The 27,472-nt window shown below is 47.2% G+C and overlaps 1 protein-coding gene across 6 annotated transcripts; it reads right to left on the reverse strand.

Moving 5' to 3' along the window:
- Nucleotides 1–6,468: 6,468 nt before the first annotated feature.
- KCTD14 (potassium channel tetramerization domain containing 14) lies at nucleotides 6,469–24,491 on the reverse strand. 6 transcript variants are annotated; one of them, XM_061168143.1, is made up of 5 exons: nucleotides 24,442–24,491; nucleotides 19,093–19,164; nucleotides 18,131–18,201; nucleotides 16,974–17,707; nucleotides 6,469–7,204 (listed from the first exon to the last, which is right to left on the reverse strand). In XM_061168143.1, the coding sequence occupies exons 4-5, from the start codon at nucleotides 17,091–17,093 to the stop codon at nucleotides 6,542–6,544; spliced, it is 783 nt and encodes a 260-aa protein (XP_061024126.1). In that variant the 5' UTR covers nucleotides 17,094–17,707; nucleotides 18,131–18,201; nucleotides 19,093–19,164; nucleotides 24,442–24,491; the 3' UTR covers nucleotides 6,469–6,541. The 6 variants fall into 6 exon arrangements, with proteins under 6 accessions (XP_061024126.1, XP_061024137.1, XP_061024154.1 ...); XM_061168154.1 differs by lacking the exon at nucleotides 24,442–24,491 and adding an exon at nucleotides 19,540–19,689; XM_061168171.1 differs by lacking the exon at nucleotides 19,093–19,164 and having other exon boundaries at nucleotides 24,442–24,479.
- Between the last annotated feature and the right edge of the window lie 2,981 nt (nucleotides 24,492–27,472).

Genomic DNA, 27,472 nt, shown 5'->3' on the forward strand with positions numbered 1-27,472 from the left:
TGAGAGCACAATTCCCGTTCATAAACAGCTGTCTTCTCTCCATGTCCTCATGGTTAAAGATGTAAAGGGGCTCTCTGGGATCTGTTTTATAAGGGATCTGTTTTTATAAGCCCATTCATGAGGGCTCCATCCTCATGATCTTATCAACTTCCAGAGGCCTGACCTCCTAATACCTTCTCATTGAGGGTTAGGATTTTAACATATGAATTTGGACATGAGGCAGGGAGTCTATAGCAGTAGGAAACTCAAATCTGAATCTGGGATATGTATCTATTCCTATGAGGTAAATCACCTTTCCTTCCTTCCTGGAAAGGATCCAGCATAGGTAGAATAATTTTTTTTATGGCCTCAGTTCTTCCCCTCTCTGTATTTAAATCCCTTTGAAGCTTCTTCCATTAAGAGATGGAATCTATATCCCCACCCTTTGAATTCTGCTGGCCTTGTGCCTGGCCAGTAAAGAATAGCGGAAGTATTAGTAACAGTGTGCTAGTTTTGAACCTAGGCCTCAAGTTCCACCCACACACCAATTTTTAATGTCTTTTGCTTGATTTTGGAACCCTACCATTGCCATGAGAATAAGTCCAACCTAGTCTGCTGGAGCGTGAATGACAACATGGAACAAAGCCAACTTCACCCAGCTGAGGCTGTTTAAGATCAGCCCCACCCTAGCTGATCCACCATCTGACTACAGATGCATGAGTGAGACCAAATAAAACCAGAGAACTGCCTAATTTATAGGCTATGAGAAAGAATTAATGGTTATAGTCTTAAGGTATTAAGTTTGGGGGTCAGGAGGTTGTCATATGGTTAGAGAGTCTCTAAGCTGCTAAATTGCATAGAATCAGCTGGTGAGGAGACAACAAACCCAAATGGATTTAGGCAGCTTATTATTCACAGTGTAGCAGACAGCATGAACTTCATGTTTGTATTGGTTCCCCTTGACCTTTAAACACCATAAGGGTGATGCAGGTCAATGCCATACACAGTAGATCTGTAAAACAGATGAAGGACACTGAGTTTAGGAAACCCTCAATCTTAAAAGAGGGAATGCTAGCAAACCTGCCCTTTGAAGGGGACAGTATCTTTTTATTTTTTCCTAACTTCCTTTTATTATACTGGTCAGGAACAAATCTGCCTTCTAATCCAATGTCAGACATTTAAAAAAAAAATTTGCTGTGCTGGGTCTTAGTTGCAGCATGCAGGATCTTCATTGCTGCACTGAGGATCTTTTAATTTTAATTGAGGCATGGGAGGATCATAATTCCCTAACCAGGGATCAAACTTGTGCCCTCTGCATTGGGAGCACAGAATTTTAGCCACTGGACCACCAGGGAAGCCCCTGGGAGGCATTTTTTTTTATCACCATGAAATGTCTCCAGGATTGGAAGGTGATACTAGCTTTATTGGGCTTCCCTGGTGGCTCAGTCTGCAATGCGGGAGATCCAGATTTGACCCCTGATTTGGGAAGATCTCCTGGAGAAAGAAATAGCAACCCACTCCCATATTCTTGCCTGGGAAATTCCATGGACAGAGGAGCCTGGCGGGCTACAGTCCATGGGATCACAAAAGAGTTGGATGAAACTTAGCAACTAAACAAGAACAACAATGATGAAGTAAACCTGCACCCTAACCCTAAGCAGCTTTGCAAACATCCTCAAACAAAGCTGTTCATGCCATTTGCTTAGTGATGCCAGCATTTCTCCCAACAGTTTGTTACAGTTCAGTACAGCTAACTGATTTGCAGGACTGTCAAGTTACCACCAAGTATCTAGTCCCCCCGTGGGAATAATACTGTATCAGGGACTCAGTGTTGCCCTCTGCTGTTGGACATTCATCACTAACTACATCAGCTTTGTTGAGAAGAAGTCTATACCATAGAGCCCATGCACAGACTCCACCCTTGCCATCATGGCCACCTTTCTCATGACTCCACTGAGCTGGGGAAAGAGGTTGGCTGGCATGCAGAGGTTGGATCATTATGTTCTATCATTTTTTTAAAAAGCCTCTTCTACAATGGGTGCCCTCTGGTGGGCATTCATAGGAAACACAAATGTTTTCACCATTCCAAGACAATTCATCCTTATACCAACATCCTGGATCTTCCTGTTCGCAGTCTTCTGCTGTCATATTTTCCAAGTCTTTGGCCAACCAGAAAGGGGCCTGAGCACGCAGTACCTAGATATGGGCCTTCCAGGACATTAAGCACAGCAGAAAAGGGAAAAGAAAGAATGGAAAGGGGGTCAGGGAAGACAAGGAAAATAAGCAGAAGAAAAAAAAAGTGCTCCAAGAAACCAATGAGACCTGAAAACCTGACACAGTGCTATGAACTAGGATGTCCTCATGAGGGCACGCTCAAAGGTTTTACTCTATGTTTTTCCTTTGGATTATAATGACGGTTATATTTGGCAATGACTTTTAAGTTTTTCTCCTCTGACTGTAATTTTATTTAGTTAATGCCAGCAGATCTGGAAAGTCTCATGTTATTGTTGTTTAGTCACTAAGTCGTGTCTGACTCCTTTGCAACCCCATGGACCGTAGCCCGTCAGGCTCCTCTGTCCATGGGGTTTCCTAGGCAAGAATACGGGAGTGGGTTGCCATTTCCTTTTCCAGGGGATCTTCCTGACACTGGGATCAAACCCGTGTCTCCTGCATTGGCAGGCAAATTCTTCACCACTGAGCCACCAGGGAAGCCCAAATAGTCTTGTGTAAATATAAGTGTTAGTCGCTCAGTCGTGCCCGACTCTTTGTGACCCCATGGACTGCAGCCCAGCAGGCTCCTCTGTCCATGGGATCTCCAGGCAAGGATACATATACCCCTACAAATGAAGAGAGGTGGGTTTTACTTTTTTTTAATTGAGGTATACTTAATTTACAATATTGGTTTCAGATGTACAGCATAGTGATTCAATACTTTTATAGATTATACCCCATTTAGAGGAATTACAAAATAATGACATTTCCCTGTGTCATACACTGTATCTGCTACTTATTCTATACATAGTAGACTGTATGTCTTAATCCCATACGCCTATGTTGTCTCTTCCCCTTCCTCTCCCCACTGGTAACCACTAGCTTGTTCTTTGTATCTGTGAGTCTGTTTCTGTTTCATTATATATATATTTGCTTGTGTTAGTTTTTAGCTTCCAGATACAAGTGTTAACAGAGTATTTGTCTCAGTCTGTCTGACTGATTTCACTAAGCATAACACCCTACAGGTCCATCTAGATTGTTGCAAATGGCAGAATGTCATTCTTTTTTTATGACTAAGTAGTATTCCAGTGTGTGTGTGTGTGTGTGTGTGTGTGTGTGTGTGTGTGTGTGTGTTTGTGTAGACACACAGACATCTTTTGTACCTATTCATCTACTAAACACTTAGGTTGCTTCCATATCTTGGTTATTGTAAATAATGTTGCTATGAATATTGGGGTGTACTCATGTTTTGTTTTCTTCAGATTATATACCCTGGAATAGAATTAATGGGTCATATGATAGTTCTATTTTTAGTTTTTAAAGGAACTTTCGTAACATTCTTCATAGGAGTTGCACCAATTTATATTCCCACAGTGTATGAGGGTTCCTTTTTCTCCACATCTTTGCCAACATTTGTTATTTGTGGTCTTTTTGATGACAGCCATTCTGACAGATCTCAGGTGATATCTCATTGTGGATTTTTAAAAAAATAATTTTACTTAATTATTTGACTGTGCTGGGTCTTTGTTGCTGCACAGGCTTTTCTCTAGTTGTGGCGAGTGCAGGTTACTCTCTAGATGTCATGCACAGGCGTCTCATTGCAGCAGCTTCTCTCGTTGTGGAGCACAGGCTCTCGAGTGTTTGGGCTTCAGCAGTTGGGGCGCATGGGCTTAGCTGATCCTCGACTTCTAGGATCTTCCTGGACCAAGCATCAAATCCATATCTCCTGCATTGGCAGGTGGGTTCTTTACCACTGAGCCACCAGGGAGACCCTCATTGCAGTTTTGATTTGCATTTCTCTAATAATTACTGATGCTGAGTATCTTTTCATGTGCCTGTTGGCCATCTGTTCATCTTCTTTGGAAAAACATTTATTCGGGTCCTTTGCCCATTTTTTAATTGGGGTTTCAAAGTCCCTGATGCTGGGAAAGATTGAGGGCAGAAGGAAAAGAGGGCATCAGAGGATGAGATGGCTGGATGGGATCACCAATGCAATAGACATGAATTTGGGCAAACTTTGGGAGATGGTGAGGGACAGGGAGGCCTGGTGTGTTGCAGTCCATGGGGTTGCAAAGAGTTGGACATGACTGAGCACACACACACACACACACACACACACACACACAGAAGCGTGGCAGGAATAGGGAGAAAAGAAAGAGTAGAAAACAAATACAATCTACTAGTGAAAAACCTCTAGTGATAGGGTGATTAAGACACTTTTAAGAATAGATATGCCCAATATTAAATTTGAAGTTGTTTGCATTTCTGTGTGGTAAACTCCCTTCCTTTTATTTGCCTGTTATGTGAGCAAATAGCTGGTGTGAGTGGTATCTGTAAAAATTCAGGAAAAGATTTGAGTGTTAACTCTGGGTAAGCATTGTATAGAACAGCACAACAGGTTAAGAAATCTAGTTGATCCCGATGCTGAATGAATCTAGCAGGAGCAGAGAACCAGAACTGACCTTAAGAAGACAGGCCCTCTGGGAATGTGCAGAAATCTTGGGGAGGACATTGATCTTTCCATAATTCATAAAAGTGAGATTTTAAGCAATCCTAGTTAGATCTTATAGAGCAGAGTGTCTCTCTGGAATCAAATCTCAGAAGTGTAATTACTGATCAAAGGGTATGAACGTTTTTTGGCTCCTTATGAATAATGTTGAATTGAATCATGACATAAAGTTCAAATAGACATTTAGGATTTTTCTACTATAAACTGTCAGCCATATTAAATACAAAAAAAAAAAAAAGAAAAATACAGAACAAGCTTTGAGAATAAAAAATATATACAAGCAGATGCAGTTACTGAATTAAAATGCTCACTGAAAATAACTATGTTCTGAGAAATTTTACGTTTAAATTTGAAATTTCCTGATTCAGTGTTAATTCCCTACAGCTTGGCAGTTAAACTTTACCTTCAGTCCCAGGGAACCCAGGATGCATGGTAGTCAAACTAGGTAGGAAATGTGGGCCATCTACACCAGACCTGAACTTGGAGAGGATGAAGGTGTCTTCCTTAAAGTTACCTAATGTCTTTGGTTACGAAGTAGAACCTGAGTGAGTCTCTTCTTTAAGTGACTTAGTGAGGATGTGTTCTCAAGTGAAGGGCGGGGGGCGGGGGGGAGGGTAGTGAGCGAAGCAGGGCAAAGTCAAAGAAGACCACTAAACAGGAATGTGGTGTCCAGCAAAGGCTGACTTCAGCCTGATCCCACAGGAGCTCTAAAATAGGAACCGCATCAGACCTGTTCCTCCTTGAGGTGAGGGATCAGTCTTCTGAACCTCCACACAAGTGAGATGGCAATTCTTTCCTAGAGCAGGTCTCAAAATTAGGGTGCATCAGAATTACCTGGGGGACTTGTTAAAACAGACTTCCAGAGTTTCTGATTCAGTAGATCTGAGGTAGGGACTAGTGAATCTGTATTTCTAACAAGTTCCCAGGTATTGGGGGTGCTGCTGGTCTACGAACCACACATTGAGAACTGCTGCTCTACAGAAGAGGACACTTGTGAGGTTTCAGCAGCCAACACTCACAGCACCCAGGAGAGAAGATCTGAGCCGCATCGATGTCGAGTACTAATGTGGCATCTTCCTCATGAAGGCAGACACCAGGGCTAGAAGACTGGACCACAAGCTGAGGCTGGCTGGATTACACTTTTAGGTCTGACTGTCTAGATTCATGACACCCTATTACTTTCCTGCTGTCATCCCACATCTCCAGCCAAAGCATGGTTGAAACATTCCAACTCATCTCCACATTGCTGTTAGACTTCAGGGAAGGGTCTGGCAGGTCCATGAGACTTTAAAGAGGAAACAGCTGCACCTCAGTAGGCAAGTACAGTGGAGTCAGTTGCCATGGATGGAAAGAACCTCAAGAGGGAAACAAATATTTGGTGGCAAAACTCAACTAGACCACCATGGAAATTTCTGATGTCTATTTGGTTTTTTGTTTAAATTTTATTTATTTGTTTTTAGCTGTACTGTGTCTTCATTGTGCACTGGCTTTCTCTGGTTTCGGCAAGCTGGGGGGTGGGCTCCTCCCCAGCTCTCGTGGGCAGACTTCTCCTTGTGCTGGCTTCTCTGGTTGCTGAGCAGACCTCCAGAGTGGCGGACTCAGTAGTTCTGGCCCACAGGCTTAGTTGCCTTGCAGCATGTGGAATATTCCCAGACCAGGGATCAAATCCACGTCCCCTGCATTGGGCAGGTGGATTCTTAACCACTGGACCATTAGGGAACTTCTGTCTGTTTTTTGTTTTTGTTTTTGTTTTTTAATTTAAAGAAAGATGACTCTTTAAGGCAACTTTTAATTTCATTCTTCCCACCAGAGCCCATAACAAAGAGCCCCGGCCCCTGGGGATCACCACCAGCTGAAGCTGAATGTATAGAAGTAGTCGGAGACCTTGGCTGGTAACGGACTGTTGTGTGAATAGCATACCTGGTACCCTTGGGCCTTAATGTCCATGTTCAGGCAGTCCAGGAGGTCACTGATATCCAGGGCTGCCTTCCAAGGCCCGAATTTGACCACTGACCTTTTGTTCGCCTCCAGGGAGCGCAGGGCGTCTGCGCAGCTTGCATCCTCCTTTTCGTTTCGTACCAGGCACACCAGGACTCGGGAACAGCGCGCCGCCACGGCCTCGGCGCGCGCCAGGCGCACCATGAGCTCCAGGTTCTCGCTGTATCCTGGCACCTGCAGCAGGAACTGCTTCCGCGCCACCTGCTCGCCGAAGATCTGGGGCGTGTCCTCCAGGTGTTTGATCAAGGGCTTGATCTCGTAGTACTGAGCCTCGCGGTACACCTCCGGGATGTGCTGGGTGGGCAGCTGCCCACTGCGCAGATATTCCAGGATGGGTCCAAAGTAGGTGCCGCAGCGATCGATGAAGAAACGTCCCTCGGCATCCAGGCAGGCCTTGGCGGGGCTGGAGAACATCTCTGCCAGCTTTGAGCCTGGGAACTTCCTCAGGGTGCCCAAGGTGGTGGTATAGAACTCACCCCCCACGTTCAGGTCCACGACCGGAGATTCCTGGAGGGCACAAGAGGCAGAATGACCAACAGCGCCACCTCCGGGGAGTTCATGATTCATTTTCATCCAAAGAATAATACCCTACAGAATTTAGGGGAGCCCTAAGAATTGGCTTCAGCTTACTGGAATGTCCATCTTACAGGAAAGGGGTTCTATTTATGCTGTAGAACTACAGAGAGTAGGCATTTTAAGGAAGGAAAATATTTTGGTTTGAAATAAGAATACCGAATTCAAGCATTTGAATTTTCTCATTTAGGTCACAGAATATTAGTGGAGGAAGCTGCTGTGGAAGCAAGCTGCAGGGAGAATACTGCTAAAATGTGTGGCCTGTGGCAAGACTTTTCCCCTCCCTAGGCCTCAGATTCCTTATTCATAAAATAAGAATTTGGAGCTTTTGTGACATGAGGTCCTGACAGGAATGCTTAGATATAAGACATAGTGTTTTGTTTTTTTTTTTTTTTTTTTAAGGCATCGGGAAAAGGGAGAAACACATTTTCAACCTTTTAGAAAGGTTAAAGAAACCATACATGAATTCAATCCAGGAATCATTTCTTTGGTACTTACTGTGTGTCCACAGCCTGTGCTGGGAATGGTGATAAAAATTCTTATTTCATATAAATCAGAAGTTCTGGCTAGCAGTTGGCATGACATTAACAGAATTTGTTTGATGGGTACTTTTTCAAAATAAGGGCCCATGGGATTAAATAACAGGAATGTCCTTGGTGGTGACAAAGTCAGTAAAGCCAAATACAACAGGTGTAAAACTGCCTCATAAATGGTAACGTATGGTGCAAACATAAATTAGATTTAGCTGTTCATCAGAATTTTTAGAGGCCTCTTCTCTCAGGCTGAGCACTAAGAATGTGGGTAAGACCCATGCAGTATCTGCCTGGAGATGCCCACAGGCCAACATAGACAGGGACTTAGACATAGAAAAGAGACTGAGGGTCAGGCCTCATTTGGGGGACATTAAGTGCTGCCCCACAGACCTAACAAAAATACCTGAATACTCCATCAGTGATTATTACACATGGGGTGATACATCAGTTACTACCCTACAAACCAGCTTCCTGAACACCTTTCATCATTTAAAATCCATGCAATAAAACATGTATGCACCTACTTTGTGTCAGGCAGCTGGAACAAGAGGAACAAGCAGACCTCCCCTCACAGTCTTCTAACTGTGCAAAGTTACTGACTCCACCTTCACACCAATCCTATGAAGAACGTATTAAACCCCCATCTTCCAGATGAAGAAACTAAGGAGGTGAAGTTTAAGTTGCTTAAGATCAACCAGTTATTAAGTGATAATGTCACAGGATTTGAACTCAGATCTGACTTACCCTGAAGCTTGCACTTAGTCATTACAGAAGTTAATTTCCAACCTTCGAACACCTCCACTCTTCATTTCCCAGTCATCCAACAAAATGTAGGAAGAACCTATTCCACCCAAGCCTTCTCTGAAGCAGATGAACATGACAGAGTTCCTGCCCTTGAGGAGCTCACAGGGGAGAGAAGGAAACAGATGGTTTCGATGTGTAGGTGCTGAGGGGGAAGACTCAAAGGTAAAAGGGATTGGCTCTTTCTGTGGACGAGGGCTGGAGGTTGTCAGGGAAGGTCTCCTAGGGGATGCGATGGCTGTGGGTGTGGAAAAGATCTGCAGTGTTGGGGGGGAACTGGATTTCCAAACTGGAGACTTGACTACAGGTCATTGCAGGGCCAGGGGTATAGGAATGTCCTTCAGTCTGATTTAGGTGTGACTTCCTTTTCAACTTGTCTGTGGGCTCTACCTCTAAGATTAAAGTACTGGAATTAAGAGAGCTCAAGGCAGCCAGATTTTGGGGGAAGAACCAAGTTGCCATAGCAACAGTTCCTGCCAAGGGACAGTTATGCTCGCTGGAACGGAGAGGGGAGAAAAGAGGATGCATTCTGACAGCAGCCAAACAATTCAGCCTTGAAGCCCAGGACCTGTGACTCTCTCCTTTTCCCATAAACCTCCAGGCTCCTTGGCAAGGGTGTTTGGTTAACCAGAAGGTGGTTCTGTAAAGGAGGCGGTTAAGTGAGAGGTTGCAGACTCTAACCCCTGAGTGGACTGGTGATGGATTCTTCTCACTCCTCTACCACTGAAAGCTCGCAGGTGCTCTTAACATCCCCACATGGCAGGGAAGGAAAGCTCGGAGAGAAGGACCACCCAGTCAGGAAGTGAGGAAGTCACTCTGCTCTGTCATAAGCTGCTTCCGTCTTGTCTGACTCTTTGCGACCCCAGTGACTGTAGTCCATCAGGCCCCTTGGTCCATGGGATTCTCCAGGCAAGAATACGGGAGTGAGTTGCCGTGCCTTGCTCCAGGGGATTTTCTTGATCCAGGGATTGAACTGTCTCTTATGTCTCCTGCATTGGCAGGTGGGTTTTTTACCACTAGCGCCACCTGGTGTAAGTGGCAGCTGGGATCAAATCCGTGTCAGTCTGACTGAGGACAGTATGCGTGCTCTACTCCCACCCTCCCAACATCCAGTCCCACTGCTGCCAAGTTATTAGCTACGTTCCTGGGGCATCTCACTTCCTTCTCCGGGCTTGAGTGTGTTAGTCGCTCAGTCATGTCTGACTCTTCGTGACCCCCATGGATTGGGGCCCACCAGGCTCCTCCATCCATGGGATTTTCCAGGCAAGAATACAGGAGTAGGTTGCCATTCCCTTCTCCAGGGGATCTTCCCGACCCAGGAATCGAACCTGAGTCTCCTGCATAGCATGTAGACTCTTTACCATCTGAGCCCCTCTGAGCTTAAGCTTAGTTATCTATGACATAGGGAGGCAAAATGGATGAAGAGAACTCTGAGTTTCTTCAGCTCTGAAAGTTTAATGAATCCAATTACTTCAAAAGTTATTTCTGAAGCTCATTTCCAGATACTAAACAAAATAGTCCCCTGCCCTGATATCTTCACCCCCATCTCTTTATCACCCAAGACCTGGGCCCTGTCCCCAAGCTTCTTAATTCTGTCCCTTTTCCCTCCTTGTTTTCTAAAGACGCCAAAACTCTTTGGGAATCCCAAACCTCCTACGTCATCTATGAATACTGCTCTATTTGTTTCTAGCAGATAAAGACTTCTTTCCCATCCCTCTTCTAGACTACCAGCCCTTCCTCATGGCCCCTCTTCCCCCCCTGTTCTACCCAGTCACCCTGGTGAAGCATTCCTTGATGGGCAAGCCTGACCTGTGTGCAGGGGCTGGGGAAATGTGGGTATCAGGCTAGTGCTGGTACACAAGGATGAATCAGACAGGCCCAACTCTAACCCCACCAAACATTCATATGTTTCCTTAGGTCACTCTTAGTCTAGTCAGTGGAGGGACATCTCCAGTCATATGTCTCCAAGCCCCAAGATCTCTCCCCACACCACAACTTGGACATTTTCCCACTGCATCCTGTCTCAGTCATCTGAGCCAGAAACCTAGACTGTAATCTTGCACTCTGCTCATGTTCTCAACCTCCCCACACACAGTCACTAAATCCTGATGATTCTAACTGCCTGGTCAGATCCACGGCTCCTGGCTCCCTGGAATGTCCTCACCCAATCCAGTATCAACTCTGAAACCAGAGCAGTTTCTCTGAAGAGCAAATCTGATCTAGTCACCACCTGCATTAGCCACTTCAGTGATCCCACATCTCTTTAAAGGTAAACTCCAGACTCCTTAACAAGGTTTACAAGACCCTTTGTAACCCCAACAATCAACTAGCAGAGCCACCTACTGGTCCCCCATTAGGAACCAACCAGAGCACGCTGGGCCCCACTGTCTGCAGGAGTTCACTCCACTTACCACCCACTGTCCCGTCACTCAGCCTTCAAGTTAATTGCTCCGGGAATTTTCTGGATGGGTTGTCTGCTTGTGATTTCAGAGGCCTGTGTACTTCCCCCGTCATGGTAGTTATCTCTCTCTTGCAATTTTGTTCCTTCATCTGAATCCCCCACTAGCGTGGAAGGCTCCTAAGGGAGGATTATCCCAGATTCATCTTCACGTTACCAGTACATACGGCAGGGCTCCCCACACGAGGGTGCTCAACGTGTCTGTTGAATTGAACCGCACTTACCCTCAGCGCTGACTTACAGGAGCGCCTGGGGTTCTAATAAAGGCCAGTCTTGGCCTACTTCGCATCAAGCGCCGCCCTGGCTTCCTCCCTCTTCTGATAATTAGTTCAGACATTTATTGGGCACCTTGGATGGCCACGCCTCTGATCAGGTGACTTTGTCAAGAGCCAACAACAATGAGGCTGTCATCACCTAACTGGTAAATGCCAAAGTCGCCCCACGGCTGGGTCTGCTTTCCCTTCCTACAAGCCTTGGAGATGGCACCTAGCCCTGGAGAGCTGAGAAGGTTCTGATACTAGAGTGCCCTGGGCTTTTTCTTGACAGTCCCCTTCGGTCCACACTCCCCCCTCCTCCCCACCCCCAATCCTGGGAGGAAACAGGCGCAAGCAGGAAGACTCAGGAGCCAGCCAGAGGGCAGGGGTTCAGGTTGCAGAAGGGGTGCGGTGGGGTGGGGGTGAGGGGACGGTACTCCGGCCCGCCCCCACTGGGGCTTCTCCCACCGGCAGGAGGCGTGGGGCAGGGAAGGAGGAGGGGCGAGCCCGAGGGGCGGCGAGGCGAGACACAGAGCAGACGGGGAGGAGACCAAAGGCAGCCAAGCCGGGAAGAGGGCCACGAGGAGCGGCCGGACCGAGCCGGAGCCGGCACCCAGAGCGGGGCGCCGCAGGAGAGATCGAAGCGGCAGCCGCAGGCCGAGAGGGGCGCGCCCGAAGCAGGGGAACCCAGACCTGCGGAGAGGGAAGGGTTAGAGGGCCCTGGAAGGAGTGAGGAAAGGGAGGGCCGTGGGCCCGGAGCCGGGCGGCTCTGCACGCCCGCTGCGGGCTTCGCACTCACCGTCCGCCGGCCCGCGGGGGGCGCGGCCCGGCCACTCGGCCGGGAGTCGGGCGCTGAGGTCAGGCTCATCTCCCCCGGCCCCGCGGGCGCTGGCCCGAGCGGGGTACTTGTGGCCGGCCGAAGTGCACCTGGCTCCCGCCCGGGGGGTGGGGGAATCCTACCCAGGGTGTGGTGAGAGCCCTGATTGGGCTGCAGTTGGCGGTGACACCTTAGGCTGGTCACTGCCCCTCTCTTGTCTGGGTTGCTGGACAACCAAATGGGGAAGGGAGAGGGAACTGACGTTGACGCCCTGGACACTGTCCACTCACTACAGCCCTGGGGGTGAAGGATGAGAAACACCCATTTTACAGGTAAGAAAAGTGAGTCTCCAGGGGAGAATGGATTATATAGTCACCTGAGATCAGCTGCTGAAAGTGCAGCACATGCTAGGTACCTGCTGTGTGTGTTATTTTGCTGGTAAAACATAATCCTGGTGATCCGGGATTATTAATATATTATTATTAAAGAATCTGCCTGCCGATGCAGAGAACCTGGGTTCAATCCCTAGGCCCCCCCTGGTCCGGGAAGATTCCACATGCCCTGTGGCACCTAAGCCCAGGGGCCACAACTAAGCAAAAGATTTATTTACTGTACTCTGGAGCTTGTGAACTGCAACTGCTGGAACCCACGGGCACTAGAAGTCCTCCCGTCCCAGCCAGAGAATACCCCCCTCCCCCAGCAACTAGAGAAAGACCCTGCACAGCCACCAAGACCCAGTGCAGCCAAAAATAAATAAATAAAACTTTAAAAAATTAAAAAGAACTATTAAAAAAAACATAATCCTTATGAAGCGGGGCATAACTCTTGTATAGTATAGGCCTGCAGAGTGACCTTCCAAAGAGGACAATATGGAAAGAGAGGGCAATAGAAGAGTAAATGCACAGTGGAGAAAATGACAGAGACAACTTTGCCAGGTGATTATCCAGGTGATCAAGGTCAACAGCAGGAGTCAGAAATTATGATGATAATGTGTATCCTTGATAGAGTGTGATGAAAATGGCACTTTGTCTCGGTGATCCTCTTCCCCAAAACCCATGCATCCATGCATGTTAAGTCACTTCAGTTGTGTCCAACTCTTTGCAACCCCATGGACGGTAGCCTGCCAGGCTCCTCTGCCTATGGGATTCTCCAGGCAAGAATACTGGAGTGGGGGACCATGTCATCTTCCAGGGGATCTCCCCAATCAAACTGGGTGTCTCTCGTGTCTCCTGCATTGGCAGACAGATTCTTTACCACTGCACCACTTAGGAAGCCCCTCATGATTTATTAAGCAATTAAAAACAAACATCAGAGCAGTGTATACTATGGGAATTCAGTAAAGACATAAACATAAACCTCATATAAATGTATATCTATTTCTGTGAACACATGGGCTTCCCTGATGGCTTAGTGAGTAAAGAATCTGCCTACAATGCAAGAGACACAGGAGATGTGGGTTCAGTCCCTGCATCAGGAAGATCCCCTGAAGGAGGGCATGGCAACCCACTCCAGTATTGTTGCCTGAAAAATCCCATGGATAGAGGAACCTGGCAGGCTACAGTCCAAAGGGTCGCAAAGAGTCAGACATGGCTGAGCACAAGGACACACATGTGAACGTATACTTAGAAAAGTGTAGAAGGATGCACAGTGGATGTTACTGTTGGTTATTCTGTATGAATGGGATAGAAATAGAGAGGGGAAATTATTGAGTAAGAAATCGTTTTCTTGGGCTTCCCTGGTGGCATTCAGTGGTAAAGAATCCATCTGCTAGTTCAGGAGACACAGGTTTGATCCCTGATGCGGGAAGATTCCACATGCCACAGAGCAGCTAAGCTGTGTGCCACAACTAATGAGCCTGTGTTCTAGAGCCCAGAAGCCACAACTTCTGAAGCTCTCATGTCCTAGAGCCTGTGCTCCACAAGAGAAGTCACTGCAATGTATTGTGTACACCACAACTAGAGAGTAGCCCTGCTTGCTGCAACTAGAGAAAAGCCCACACAGCATCGAAGACCTAGCTCAGTCAAAACAAGCAAATAAATCTGTAAAAAAGAAATGCTTTTCTTAATACATATTTATATTATGCCACTAGTTGCAGTGAACATGAAAAAGTATGAAAGAGCAAAACAAAAGAAAACACAATAACATAGGACAAGTGCAAGGCAGCCCAAGAGGAAGTCAGCGTTCCAGTTTGAGGGGTCTGGAAAGCCTTCATGGAAGAGCTGGCCCATAAGCTGGGTCTTGAAGCGGGGAAAGCTTTGTTGAGAGAAGCCTGCCAGGGACTCCTCCCAGCAGAGGGGTCAGCTGTGCCAGAGAAAGGAGGGAAATGAAAATGATCATGTGTTGAGCACCCGTACTGAACACAGGCTCTTGTATAAGTTCTTCCAAGCAGTTAGACTTACTCTACAGATGAGGGAACCAAGGGAAGTTCAGTGAATGGCTAAAAGGCCACACAGCTGGTAATGGACAGAACCAAGCTTAAACTCCATGTTTTTCTCACTCCAGAATTCTGTGACTGTAAAGAATTGCTTTGTTTCTGGGTGCTGTGATCTGAACATTTGTCTCCCTCCAAAAGTCACATTGGGACCTAATCATCAATGTGATGATGTTAGGTGGTGCCTTTGGGAGGTGATTAAGTCATGAAACAATGGGATCAGTGCTCTTACAAAAGAGACTCCCCCCCCCCCCCTTATAAAAGGGAGCTCTCTGGCTCCTTCCTTCCACCATATGAGGACTCAGAAAGAAGATGGCCATCTATGAACCAGAAAGTGGGCTTTCATCAGACACCAGGTCCACTGGCAACATGACTTCTACTTCCTAACCTCCAGAATGGTGTGAAATAAATGTTCTTTATAAACCACTCAATTTCCAGTATTTTTGTCATAGCAGCCTGGATGGACTGAGACACTGGGTCTGAGAGTGTACCTTAAATACTATGACTTGCAAATGGGATTGAGCCATGGGGAGGCAGCTGTGACCTCCTCAAAGCAGGCGTCCCTGCCTGCTGCATCTGGGCTAGGGAGCCTCCCATGGGCCAGGCCGGCTCTGCCCAGCACATGAAGCCCCTTCCCCTCACATTGTCTGACTCCTCCCAGAGGGCTGATCAGCTGTATGGGCCAGGATGATTCCATGGGGAGGCTGAGTTCTGAAAGGTCATCACCACAGAAAGGAGAGCTGGACACGTGGAGGGGCAGTGGGCACTTCTGACAGCATCAAGAAGCCTGGGCCCCATTTCCGGTTTCTCCTCCAGCTCCAGCTGCCCTGAAACAACCTACATTCCTATACTTTCTTGAACTTTGTTTATGCTGTTCCTTGTGCTCAGAATGCCTTTCCTCACCAGCTCCTTCTCTGGAAAACTCCTACACAGCCTTCAAGACCTAAGTCAAATAGCCCTCTTCTTCCTTTTATATCTATTAGCACATTTGACCCTCACCATTCAAAATAGGAATTAGCACCTCTGTTTTACGTATGAGAGCCCCAGGGGTCCCAGAGGTGAAGTGCTTCTTTCAGAATCCTTCAGCACCAGGGCACAAGAGACCGACCAGGTTTCCAGCTGTGGCTCTGCCATTCACGTGTAACCTTGGCCAGGTCCCTGCCCGTCTCTGGGCCTCAGTTCTCCACCGGTAACATGGTGGGGGCTGGGATATTGTTTGAGACCGTCTCTGTGGAATGGTCTTGCTTAATGCTATGGCAACAAAGGAATTCAAACAGTACCTTGGTGTTGCCTAGAACTGGATCTTGTTTCCCTTTGGCCTGCATCCAAGAGCAAGCACTGCTTCCCTCTGCCCTCCTCTTTGTTCTTCTTCCTGAGACAAAGCTGCCAGCCCCTCTCCTCTCCAGGCTGCTGGGCTTCGGGCCAGCCGGCCAAGTGGCAGCTGGGACTCAGATGAAAGAGCCCTCACAGGGCCGCCTGTGGCAGAGTGCCCAGCCCAGCCCAGCCCAGGCCTGGCAGCCCTGGGCCCAGCTGTCGTTCGAAGCATCCTGCCACCACTCCCGCACAAGGCTCCCTTTGTGAGTTCTGCAGTGGGGGAGACCCCTGCCAACCCACAAGGACCCTCTTCTTGGTCTCTGGAGCACAGGCTGAGTAACTGTGGTACGTGGGCTTGGTTGCTCTGCAGCATGTGGAAACTTCCCGGACCAGGGATCGAACCCATGTCCCCTGCACTGGCTGGCAGATTCTTATCCTCTGCGCCACCAGGGAAGTCCTGGTGTTCTTTTTCATAACACATTGTGCTTCTCTTTCACGATGTGTATATGTTTGTTTATTGACTGTCTCTCTCTTGTTAGATTCTAGGCTCCGTAACAGAAGCCAGGCTCCATACCGGTTTTGTTCGCCACTCTCTTCCCAGTACCTAGCACAGCTGCCTGCTTTACACCAGGCCCCAGATAAATATTTGTTAAATGGAAAACGGACAAACAAAAGTGAACAAGCATTTTTTAAGTGCCTGCCCTATGTCAGGCATTTAATGTGGCTTATCTCATTTCCTCTTCACAGCTATTGCATGAGGTTATTGTCCCATTTCTCTGACTGAAGTCAGAGAGGGAATGAAACTTTTCCAGAGTCACACAGCCTAGAGCTGGGGTTCAAACTCAGGTCTTCCTGGCATCACAGCTGTGCATGTCCCCCAGTGCCCCGTGCCCTTGGCACAGCAGCTCACAGTGGGGAAGAGAAGGAGGGACTGATCAGTGGAACCTACATGAATCATTCTTGGACAAACAGAAACTTGGGGGAACAAACAGTGACTGTGGCAGCCACTCCCCTGGGACCAAGCATTCCCAGGCCCTCCCAGCCCAGAAGCAATCCTCTTTCCTGTTTGCCCTCAGGCTCTCAGCCCAGTCCTACCTGGTCTGTGATCTTCTCCAAACATCCAATTCCTTGCCTTTCTTGGCAGGGCTGCCCATGGCTCACCAAGTTCCCAAGGACAGACTCTGGACACCGGGTGTGTGTCCCGGAGCTCTGCATGTAGGCCAGTTTAACAGCTGGTGCTAATACAGACAGGGGGGCCTCCTGCTGTGTCTCCAGGACCACGTGTCAGTCAACTGGCACCTGGGAGGATCTTTTCTTTCCTTCCTCCTTTGCTCTCAGACCTTGTCCACTTTCCTCTTTAAAATCATCATTGTCACCAAATGGGGAACTTCTGAGATCCTGAGTTATGTCTTTTGTTGTCGCCTAGGTAATGGTTACACAGGCGTGTTTACATTTTGTGAAAATTACTTGGGTGCATTCCTCTGTATTTGAGTTATACTTCAGTTTTTTTTTAAATTTTATGTATCTATTTATTTTTTTAGCTGCGCTGGGTCTTCCTTGCTGCATGCAGGCTTTCTCCAGTTGCAGCAAACGGGCTGCTCTTTAGTTGCGGTGCACCAGCTTCTCACCCTGGTGGTTTCTCTTGCTGCAGAGTGTGGGGGTCTAGGGCACATGGGCTCAGTAGTTGTGGTACTTGGGCTTAGTTGCTCCCTGGCATGTGGGATCTTCCAGGACCAGGGATCGAACCTGTGTCTCTTGCATTGGCAGGCAGATTCTTAACCACTAGACCACCAGGGAGGTCCCAAAAGATTTTTTTTAAAAAACCATTGCTAAAAAACAAGAACAACAACAAACATTGCTACCCATTCTTGCCCTTGGCTCCTCCCCCTACCAGACCAGCTGTGAAAGGGGGATCATCTTTCCAGCTGTTCTCTCTCAACCCTCCCCAAGGGATACCCAGAGACCCTTTTAATCTGAGGGCCTCTGACGGAATCCTGCCCAGCAAAGATAGCATATATCAGCATAGCTGACATGGACAGTGCTGCACGTCCTGGGACCTCCAGAGTCAGTGGATTCTCACTCCTGGCGGGTGGCGCCTCCCTCTCTGAGCCATTAGTTGGGTCCCCGGCCTCTCTCTGGTCCTGTCTGAGAGCTGGACGTCCTCCTATCTCTTCCCCAGATCTTGTTTTTCAGGTCATGCTTGCAGCTATTGGTTTGCAGGGCCAGTTTTTTGGGAGCTAGTTACTATTTACCCGCTGTCGCTGAGAAGAGCACATCCTGTAGCCTGTGTCCAGGACCTCTGCGGCTCATCCTCCTTGGGTTCCTGGAGAAGAATTAAATGCATCCTATCCAGCTCCTCCTTCACCGGCTGCCCAGCCCCAGGGTGCAGGCCCCACCTGATTACCCCAGACAGGCACTTCCTCACGCAGCCCCAGGACACCCTAACCCAAGGAAGAGAGGGGGGTCGCCCACTGAGCGGGCAGTGGTGGCCGAACTTCCAGCAGCTGACACCATGGAAAGTATCAGGCCAGGCTTCTGGTGGCAAACCACAGAAGCCCAGGCCAGCTCCTTAAACCAAAAGGAAATTTCTTTAGATGATCAGTGTTCCCTGGGCTTCCCAGGTGGCGCTAGTGGTAAAGAACCCACCTGCCAATTCAGGAGACGTAAGAGGCAGGTTTGATCCCTGGGTCAGGAAGATCCCCTGGAGGAGGGTATGTAACCCACTCCAGTATTCTTGCCTGGAGAATCCCCATGGACAGAGGAGCCTAGAGGTCACACAGAGTTGGACACGACTGAAGCGACTTAGTACGCAAGCATCAGTATTCCCAGAGGATGGGCTCAGGTGGCCCAGCGGCAGGAGCCTGGCCAGGATCACATTGCAAAACTGAGTGACTTCCACTATCGTGGTCACAGGAGGGCCTCCAGCTACACCAGGGGCAGGCAGAAGAGGAATCCAATCATATGGGCTTCTGCAGTGTGAGCCGGGACTAGGAATTACTGCCCTGGCAAGACTTTGATGAGAATGTCCCCTACAGGGAGAGCATGAGGCTAGTGAGGAAGGGGTAGAGGCTAGACATGAGGTTGACAAAAAAGAACAACAAGACAACTTTCTCTTAGCACAGTACTGAACTGAACTTGCAGAAGACTCTGAGTCAGGGCAGAGGCAATGCCATCCCCATTACACCCATACCCACGAACAAAATTGGAATCATACCTTTACTATTATTATTTTGTCACATCCCGTAGCATGCAGAACTTCCCCGACCAGGGATCAAATCTGCACCCCCTGAAGTGTAAACACAGAGTCATAACCACTAGATCCCCAGGGAAGTTTGAATCATACCATTTTAAAGATGAATTTAAACATGTACTTATTTTTTTTCATCTAGTGTTGTGAGGATTTCCCCCGTTTTATTAAGGGCTCTATAGCTAAGACACTGAGCAAAGAGTGTGCACCTTTTTTGAGGATCTGTTCCTTGTTGCCAAATGACTGGGAAGGCCGTACGCCCTACCTGGGCACACACGGTGTGACTGCTCCTCAGTATGTTTTTGCCCGCTACTCAGAGGCTGACCTCCACCACCCACCCCCAGAAGATTGCCAGGGAGTGCTGGTGAGGCCGAAAATGCAAGTTGGCTTATAGGCAGGGCCTGAGAACCATACCACCGGAGTCTTCCTGAGATCTGATGAGCAGTTTTTTCTGCACTGATCCAAAACACCAGCTGAGGAACTCATCCCACGTTCTGCTCCATGTTGTCTTTTCTTTCTCTCCTCTCCTCCTCCTTCTTGCTCCCTCTCCCCTTTCTCTTTCTTTCCTTTCTGTGACTTACCTCAAACTCGAGTCATTAAAAAAAAAAACAAAACTCTAGTCATTTTGCTTTCTTTCCCTCTCTACTCTTTTTCCTTCACCTTTTAACTCCTCCCACTCCCGGAATGAATTCAGCCTTGTTTCTGTCTCTTTTCTCCTCTCCTCTCCTCTCTGTCCTTCACCCACCACTCCTGATGCATGAGTCATAATTTCCCCAGGGAGATAAGCTTTTCCTTGATGGGCCCTGATTTGAATGAGGGGTGAGTTTGCCTCCCACAAAGGGCAAATCTAACAGAATTGGGAGCTGCTTGGTAACCAGGGTGACTCAGCGCTTCCAGGTTGGGAGACGCACAATCCATCAGGATTTCCTTAGAGTCTCTGTCACCCTGGGGGCCTGCTCACTGTGCCTGATGACTCATCAGGGCAGCCTTGGCTTGTTGGCAGCAGGCTGTGGGTTGGGGTGTCACAGTTTATGACGTTGCTCCAGGGAAGAGGGCAGATGTTGGGGGCCCGGCAACATGGCCACACGGCTCTGTTTCTCATTGTGAGTTCTCATATCACAATAATCAGGTAGGATGTCTATACACATTCAGGTTGCCGGGCCCCAGTGCACTCTTATTAAACCAGAATATCTGGAAACGAGGGTCAGAAACCTTCCTGTGAAAAGTGATGCACAGGCAGAACAGTGTCTAACAGTGTCTGTTAGATTTTTGAATGCACACACCCTATGTCTCAGCAACTAGCAACCCATTTCTCAACTTTCTGCATGATTTGTAGCAGCTTTGCTTGTTATAAAAAACTTGGGAACAGCCAAAATGTCTATTAGTAGAGAATGGTTAAATAGATGATAACATCTCCTACTGTGGAATAATATTCACTGTTTAAAAAAAAAATGGGGCATTTGTAGAGCCAGAAAGTAGATTTGAGGTCACTCTAACCAGGGGTTATGGAGAGAGGGGCCGGGGAGCATGAGGAGTTATTGCTTAATGGATACAGAGCTTCTGTTTCTGGGATGATGAAAAATTTTGGAAATAGTGATGGTTGCACAATATGGTGAATGTAATTAATGCCAGTAAATCATGCACTTAAAAATGGTTAAAGTGGAAAATTTTCTGTTTTATACACAGACACACACACACACACACATAATTTAAAAATGAATGAGGTAGAATCATATGCAATAATATGGAAAGTGAAAATGGAAATTGCAGACAAAGCTGATCATAAGAAATAAAATTCTGTGTGTATGTGCACATGTGTGCCAGGAAAAGACAGTAAAGAATCATATCACCCTCTTAAAAGTGTTTGTCACTGGAGGTAAGATTGGTGGGACACATAGGAGAAGGAAGATTCTTTGTCCTTTCTGTAATATCAAAAGTTTAGTGCTGGTCATCAATCAAAATGGCCATTATTAAAAACTCTACAAATAACAAATGCTGGGGAGGGTGTAAAGAAGAGGGAACCCTACTGCACTGTTGATGGGAGTGTAAGTTGGTACAGCCACCATGGAGACCGTACAGAGGTTCCTCAGAAAACCAAAATTAGAGCCCTCATATGAGCCAGCAACCCCACTCCTGGGCATATATCCAGATAAAATCCTAATCCAAAAATATACATGTAGCTCTGCGTTCATATCAGCACTATTCACAATAGCCAGGACATGGAAGCAACCTAAATGTTCATCAACAGAAGGATGGATAAAGAAGAAGTGGTGTATATACACAGTGGAATACTACTAAGCCATAAAAAGGAAAAAAGAATGCCATTTGCCACAACCTGGATGCAACTAGAGATTATCACACGAAGTGAAGTAAGTCAGAAAGAGACAAATACCATATGATATATCACTTACATGTGGAATCTAAAATATGACACAAATAAACCTATTTAGGAAATAGAGTCTCACGGACACAGAGAACAGACTCCTGTTTGCCAAGGAGGAGGAGTTGAGGGAGAGATGAAGTGGGAGGTTGGGGTGAGCAGATGGAGCTATTATATGCTAAGGATAAACAAGGTCCTATTGTATAGCACAGAGAACTATATTCAGTATCCTATGGCAAACCATAATGGAAAAGAATATAAAAAAGAATGTATATATATGTATGACTGGATCACTTTGCTGTACGGCAGAAATTAACACAACATTGTAAATCAACTAAAATTTTAAAAAGCGCTGGGATTATAGGTCATTTTGCTTCCTTTTTGAAAGTGTTTTTCATACAAACAATGTAAACACACTCAGCAAAACAATTCCATCCTTGCCCTCAAAGAGCTCGGAATCAAGTTGGGGAGATGAGTACAGATCGAGGAAATCATAACAAAACACGAATTGTGGCAAGGCCTGTGGAAGTACAGAGGAGGGGGTATCAGAGAAGGCTTTCCGGAGAAGGAGACATTTTGACTCTGGTCTTCAAAGACCTCAAGGAGTGAGGCAAATGAAGAAGTGGAGTAGAATTCCTCTGGTGGAAGGAAAGGCAAAGTGAGAGGAGACATGAGGTTTGAGAAGTGGCTATAAAGCCCAGGAGCTCACATGCAACTTGCCTGTTGGAAGCGGCTGGAGCATGAAGAATTTACCAGGGGAGGGACAGGTTTGTGTTCTGGGCGTATCCTCTGGCGAGGTCTTTTCTAGGTTGAGGTTAGAGACAGTGTTCTCAGGCCAAGGTTGGAAACTAATAAGACCTAATCGAAGACTTTTCCATTCACCTCAGAATTTCAGCTGAGGCCTCAAAGGCCAGAGCTGCTGAACTTAAAATGAGTCCAGAACTCAGGAGGAGGGGAGGCGGCAGGGCTAAGAGCCATGACCTTAGTTACCTGCCTGTCAAAGAGAGAACGTCCCCCAGGAACCCCACAGAAGACTCTCTTCAAAGAGATGTCAGGGCATTCACTCTGCCTGTCCCCCAACCCGCACCTCACCAGGAAGGGGAAGGACCCTTTCTCCCCCTCAAACCAGGGGAAATAGGCTTTTGGAGAACTATTTGGGGAGCTTTAGGGGGGGAGGCTGTGGGATCTGGTGAGTTGGGGGGTAGTTCCTAGGCAAGGGGCTGCACTTCCAGCTATGTGATTCTCTTAGGGCACATGTAGAACCCAGGTAAGGAGCAGAATGAGGCCTTCTTGGGACTTCCCTGGTAGTCCAGTGGTTAAGATTCCATGCTTCCAGTGCAGGGCGCAGCAGGCTTGATCCCTGGTTGGGGAACTTAAGATTCCACAAAGAATCAGGAAAAATAATAAATCATTAAAAAAAAGAAAAAAGAATGAGGCCTTCTTAGAGAGGACTCTGTTGAAGAGAGCTTCCACTTAGGGGACTCCCACAGAATGAGGCTGGACTTGTGAGGAGGGATGCAGAAGCTGAGGGGCTGTAAGCAGCATGAAAGAGGAAGTGCACTTCTTTTTAGGGGTGCTGGAACTGAATGGTGTTGTGGGTCTCCAAGTAGCCTACCAAAAGTGCTCATGAGGGAAACTGTCAGCATCTGGAAGCTGCCAAGACCAGAAGTACTGGAGAAGACTCTTGAGAGTCCCTTGGACTGCAAGGAGATCAAACCAGTCAATCCTAGAGGAAATCACACCTGATTTCATTGGAAGGACTGATGCCGAAGCTGAAGCTCCAATCCTTTGGCCACCTGATGCGAAGAGCCAGCTCATTGGAAAAGACCCTGATGCTGGGAAAGATTGAGGGCAGGAGGAGAAGGGGACGACAGAGGATGACATGGCTGGATGGCATCACCAACTCCATGGACTTGAGTTTGTACCAACTCCAGAGGATGGGGAAGGACAGGGAAGCCCGGCGTGCTGCAGTCTATGGGGTCGCAAAGAGTCAGGCACTACTTAGGGACAGAACAAACGAAAGACCAGAGGGCAGTGCCGTGGGTAGACCTTCTTGGCTGTGACTTTTCCGCCCCCTCTGCCCCCCAACTCTGGAGAGCCAGAGACAGCCCGGGAAGGAGCAGGAGGAACAGAAGTTTCGCAGGGGAGGGAGACTGCCCGGTGCCCTCCCCAGCCAGCGGGTGTCCCAGCCAGAGGGAGCTGGATCCGGGCAGGTTTGCTTTAACGCTGCTTTAACGCTTGCCCCCGCACGTGGATTACCTGATTATAAACGGGAGACTCGGAGGGAGGTGGGAGGGGGGGAATCAGGATGGGGAACACATGTAAATCCATGACTGATTCATGTCAATGTATGGCAAAACCCACTACAATATTGTAAAGTAATTAGCCTCCAACTAAACAAACAAACAAACAAACAAACAAACAGTATTATTCACAAAAGCCAAGCGATAGAAGCAACTCAAATGTCCATCGATGAATAAATAGATAAACTAAATGTGGTAATGTATACACGCAATGGAATGCTCTTCAGCCTTAACAAGGAGGGAAACTATCACGTACAACAACATGGATGAATCCTGAGATATCACGCTAAATGAAATAAACCCAGTCACAAAAAGACAAATAAATAAATAAATAAATAAATAAAAATCAAAGTAAAAAAATAAACGGGAGACTCTCGGAAAGCTAGGAGACCTGCCAGGATTTCATCCCCGGAAGAGTAAAGCGTGAGTGCGCAGAATCGGTTCTAAAGGACAGGTGGCAGGCAAGAAAGAAATCGGCTCCGTGATTTCCAGCTGTTGAGTCAAACTCCTTCTTTAATAAAGAGCTCGGAAACATTAACGACGCCTGACTAGCGAATTGGGTCTTAGAACGGTTTTCCTCCCACTCTCTTCCCATCGTTCAACCCTTTTTATCTAAACGAGACGGACAATTACCTCTTGGAAACGCGTGTTTCCGCCCAGGGACCCAGAGGCTGGCGCAGGCGGAGCCGCGGTTCTGGCCTGCCCCGCAGCGCCCCCCGCTGTCCGGAGCTGCAGCGGCCGTTCCCCCGCCTCGCGTCTGGCTCCGGCTGGAAGCCGCCCAGTTTTCCTGGAGTCTGCAGGGTTCGAGACGACGCATGCCTTCGTGTATTGCATGGTTACATGAGAGGTGTACGCTTGCCACTGGGGTGAGAGCCTATCTGATGGGGAGGGGGCTTATCCGGTCAGAAAGGTCAGCCGCGGAGTGTGAGGCTGGGCGAAAGGGGTGAGATGGGCAGTGGGGGAGTAAAGATTTGGAAAAGCTGCTGTGGAGTTCCAAATTGGGAAAGGAGTACGTCAAGGCTGTATATTGTCACCCTGCTTATTTAACTTACATGCAGAGTACATCATGCGAAACGCCGGGCTGGATGAAGCACAAGCTGAAATCAAGATTGCCTGGAAAAATATCAATAACCTCAGATATGCAGATGACACCTGCATATGGCAGAAAGTGATGAGGAACTAAAGAGCCTCTTGAGAAGATGAAAGAGGAGAGTGAAAAAGCTGGCTTAAAACTCAACATTCAGAAAACTAAGATCATGACATCCGGTCCCATCACTTCCTGGCAAATAGATGGGGAAACAATGAAAACAGTGACAGACTTTATTTTTTGGGGGGCTCCAAAATCACCATAGATGGTGACTGCATCCATGAAATTAAAAGACGCTTGATCCTTGGAAGAAAAGCTATGACCAACCTAGACAGCATATTAAAAAGCAGAGATATTACTTTGCCAACAAAGATCTGTCTAGTCAAAGCTATGGTTTTTCCAATAGTCATGTATGGATGTGGGAGTTGGACTATAAAGAGAGCTGAGCGCAGAAGAATTGATGCTTTTGAACTGTGGTGTTGGAGAAGACCGTTGAGAATCACTTGGACTAAGGAAATCAAACCAGCCAATCCTAAAGGAAATCAGTCCTGAATATTCACTAGAAGGACTGATGATGAAGCTGAAACTCCAGTACTCTGCATGTGACTGAGCAACTGAACTAAACTGAGCTGTGAAGTTTGGAAGAAGGGGGTTGATGTTCTTGCTACTTTGTGTCCTTGGACATTTGCTCAAGCTGGTACTACTACCTGGAAAACATTTCCCACTTTTCCTTTTCGTTGTTGTTTTAAGTACTTAATGTATTAATAAATAAGAGAGAATGAATTATATAAATATCCATGTACCCATCCCTCAGCTTGAGAAATAAGACCTAACAAATAGAAAGTACCTGTCTATACCCCTCTTTCATCCTCCTTCTTCCCAGAGATGGCTCCTTAAATTGCTGTTTTCATTCCCATTTAAGTTTTTATTTACTGTATGTTTGTGTGTATCCAGTTGCTCAGTCATGTCTTACATGTGGGTCTTGGGACTCCAAGGCCCTGCTGCTCCCTCAGATAGCTTTCTTAGCTGGTCATTTGACTCTTGATGCCTCAAAATCCTCCATTCAGGGGACTGTGGGCTTTTTTTCCCCCCCAGTTTGAAAGAGCCTCTATTTAGTTCAATGCCTCAATTTTCCAGGTGGGAAACTGAGGCCTGGAGAGGTGGGGTGACTTAAGCTTAAGATTCCCCCCCCCCAAAAAAAAAAAGATTCCCCAGTAAGTTAGTTATGGCTTTTTTCTTTTTAAAGATTTTTTTAAAAAACATTTGTTATTTTTTTAGTTGCTGAGTTGTGTCCGACTCTTTTGCAACCCCATGGACTATAGCCCCCTAGGCTCCTCTGTCCATGGGATTTTCCAGGCAAGAATACTGGAGGTGGGTTGCCATTTCCTCCTCTAGGAGACCAGGGATTGAACTCAACGTCTCTTGCATTGACAGACAGGTTCTTTACCACTGAGCCACCACAGAAGCTTTTTTTTTTTTTGATAGGAACCATTTTTAAAGTCTTTATTAAATTTGTTACAATATTGTTTCTGTTTTATATTTTGGTTGTTTGACTGTGAGGCATGTGGGATTTTAGCTCCTCCACTAGAGATTGAACCCACACCTGCTGCATTGGAAGACAAAGTCTTAACCACCAGACCACCAGGGAAGTTCCAGATGTGGCTTTAAGGAGACTATTTTCTGATTAGTAGTACTGGTTGTTCCCTCTACCTGCAAGACAGAGCTTCCAGAAACTGAGAATATTCAGGTCTCAATATGTTAATGAATATTTCTTTTCCCCTGGGGTAATAACCATGCTTGGAAAGAATTCCTGACCCCTTGACCATAGGCATCCGCTGAAGATCTCATTGAAATGGAGATTCAGGAGATCCTGGGCAGGGCCCGAGACTCTGCATTTCTGGTGAGCTCCCTGGTGCTTGGATGCTGCTAGGCTGCAGAGCATACTTGTATAGTCGCAAGGGTCTAGCTCATTAGCTTGTTTTCTTCCTGGTACGTCGCCATGTGATATGGTCGTATTTATCTGTGCATATGTTCATTGTGGATTTCTTCTCACTAGACACAAACTGCCTGAGTGGGGTGCCTCGTCTGCCTCATGCCCTGTTATAACCCCAGACCCAGCACAGCGCAGACACAAAGCGGGCTCTCAACACAAGAAGTCCCCCCAGTGATAGAGGGAGTCTTGCGCGAACTTTGTCCGGTTTTCTCCTGACTCCTCCTGGTAAGGCTGGGGGCGGGAGCACACAGTGACTTGACTCCATATGTTTCCCAGTAGATCAGAACTGGAGTGACAAACAGCCTGAGCTCCATGGACATCAATCAGGTGATATGAGGGTGTGTATTCTGGTTTTGTTGGTTTTTTTTTGGCAGCACCCTAAGGCATGTGAGATTTTAGTGCCCCCGCTAGGGGGCGAACCCTTGCTCTCTGCATTTGTAGAGCAGTCTTAAGCACTAGCCCACTAGGGAATTCCCATGAGTGTGTGTGGGTATATGAATTATTTTTAAAGCTCAGAAACTTGTCACAGCCTAGGTGTGAGCCCATTCTGTAGCTGCCTGGGCTCAAGCCCTGCCACGCTTTCT

The sequence above is a fragment of the Dama dama genome, chromosome 2 (assembly GCF_033118175.1).
Source record: "Dama dama isolate Ldn47 chromosome 2, ASM3311817v1, whole genome shotgun sequence".
Classification (NCBI taxonomy): domain Eukaryota; kingdom Metazoa; phylum Chordata; class Mammalia; order Artiodactyla; family Cervidae; genus Dama; species Dama dama.

Excerpts from the sequence above, each read along its gene's own strand:
- KCTD14 (XM_061168143.1), bottom strand. The coding sequence starts at position 17,093 with ATGCAGAGCTCCGGGACACACACCCGGTGTCCAGAGTCTGTCCTTGGG. Across the intron at positions 7,205-16,973 it reads TGGAGAAGATCACAGACCAG|GAATCTCCGGTCGTGGACCT; the intron begins GTAGGACTGGGC and ends TGTGCCCTCCAG.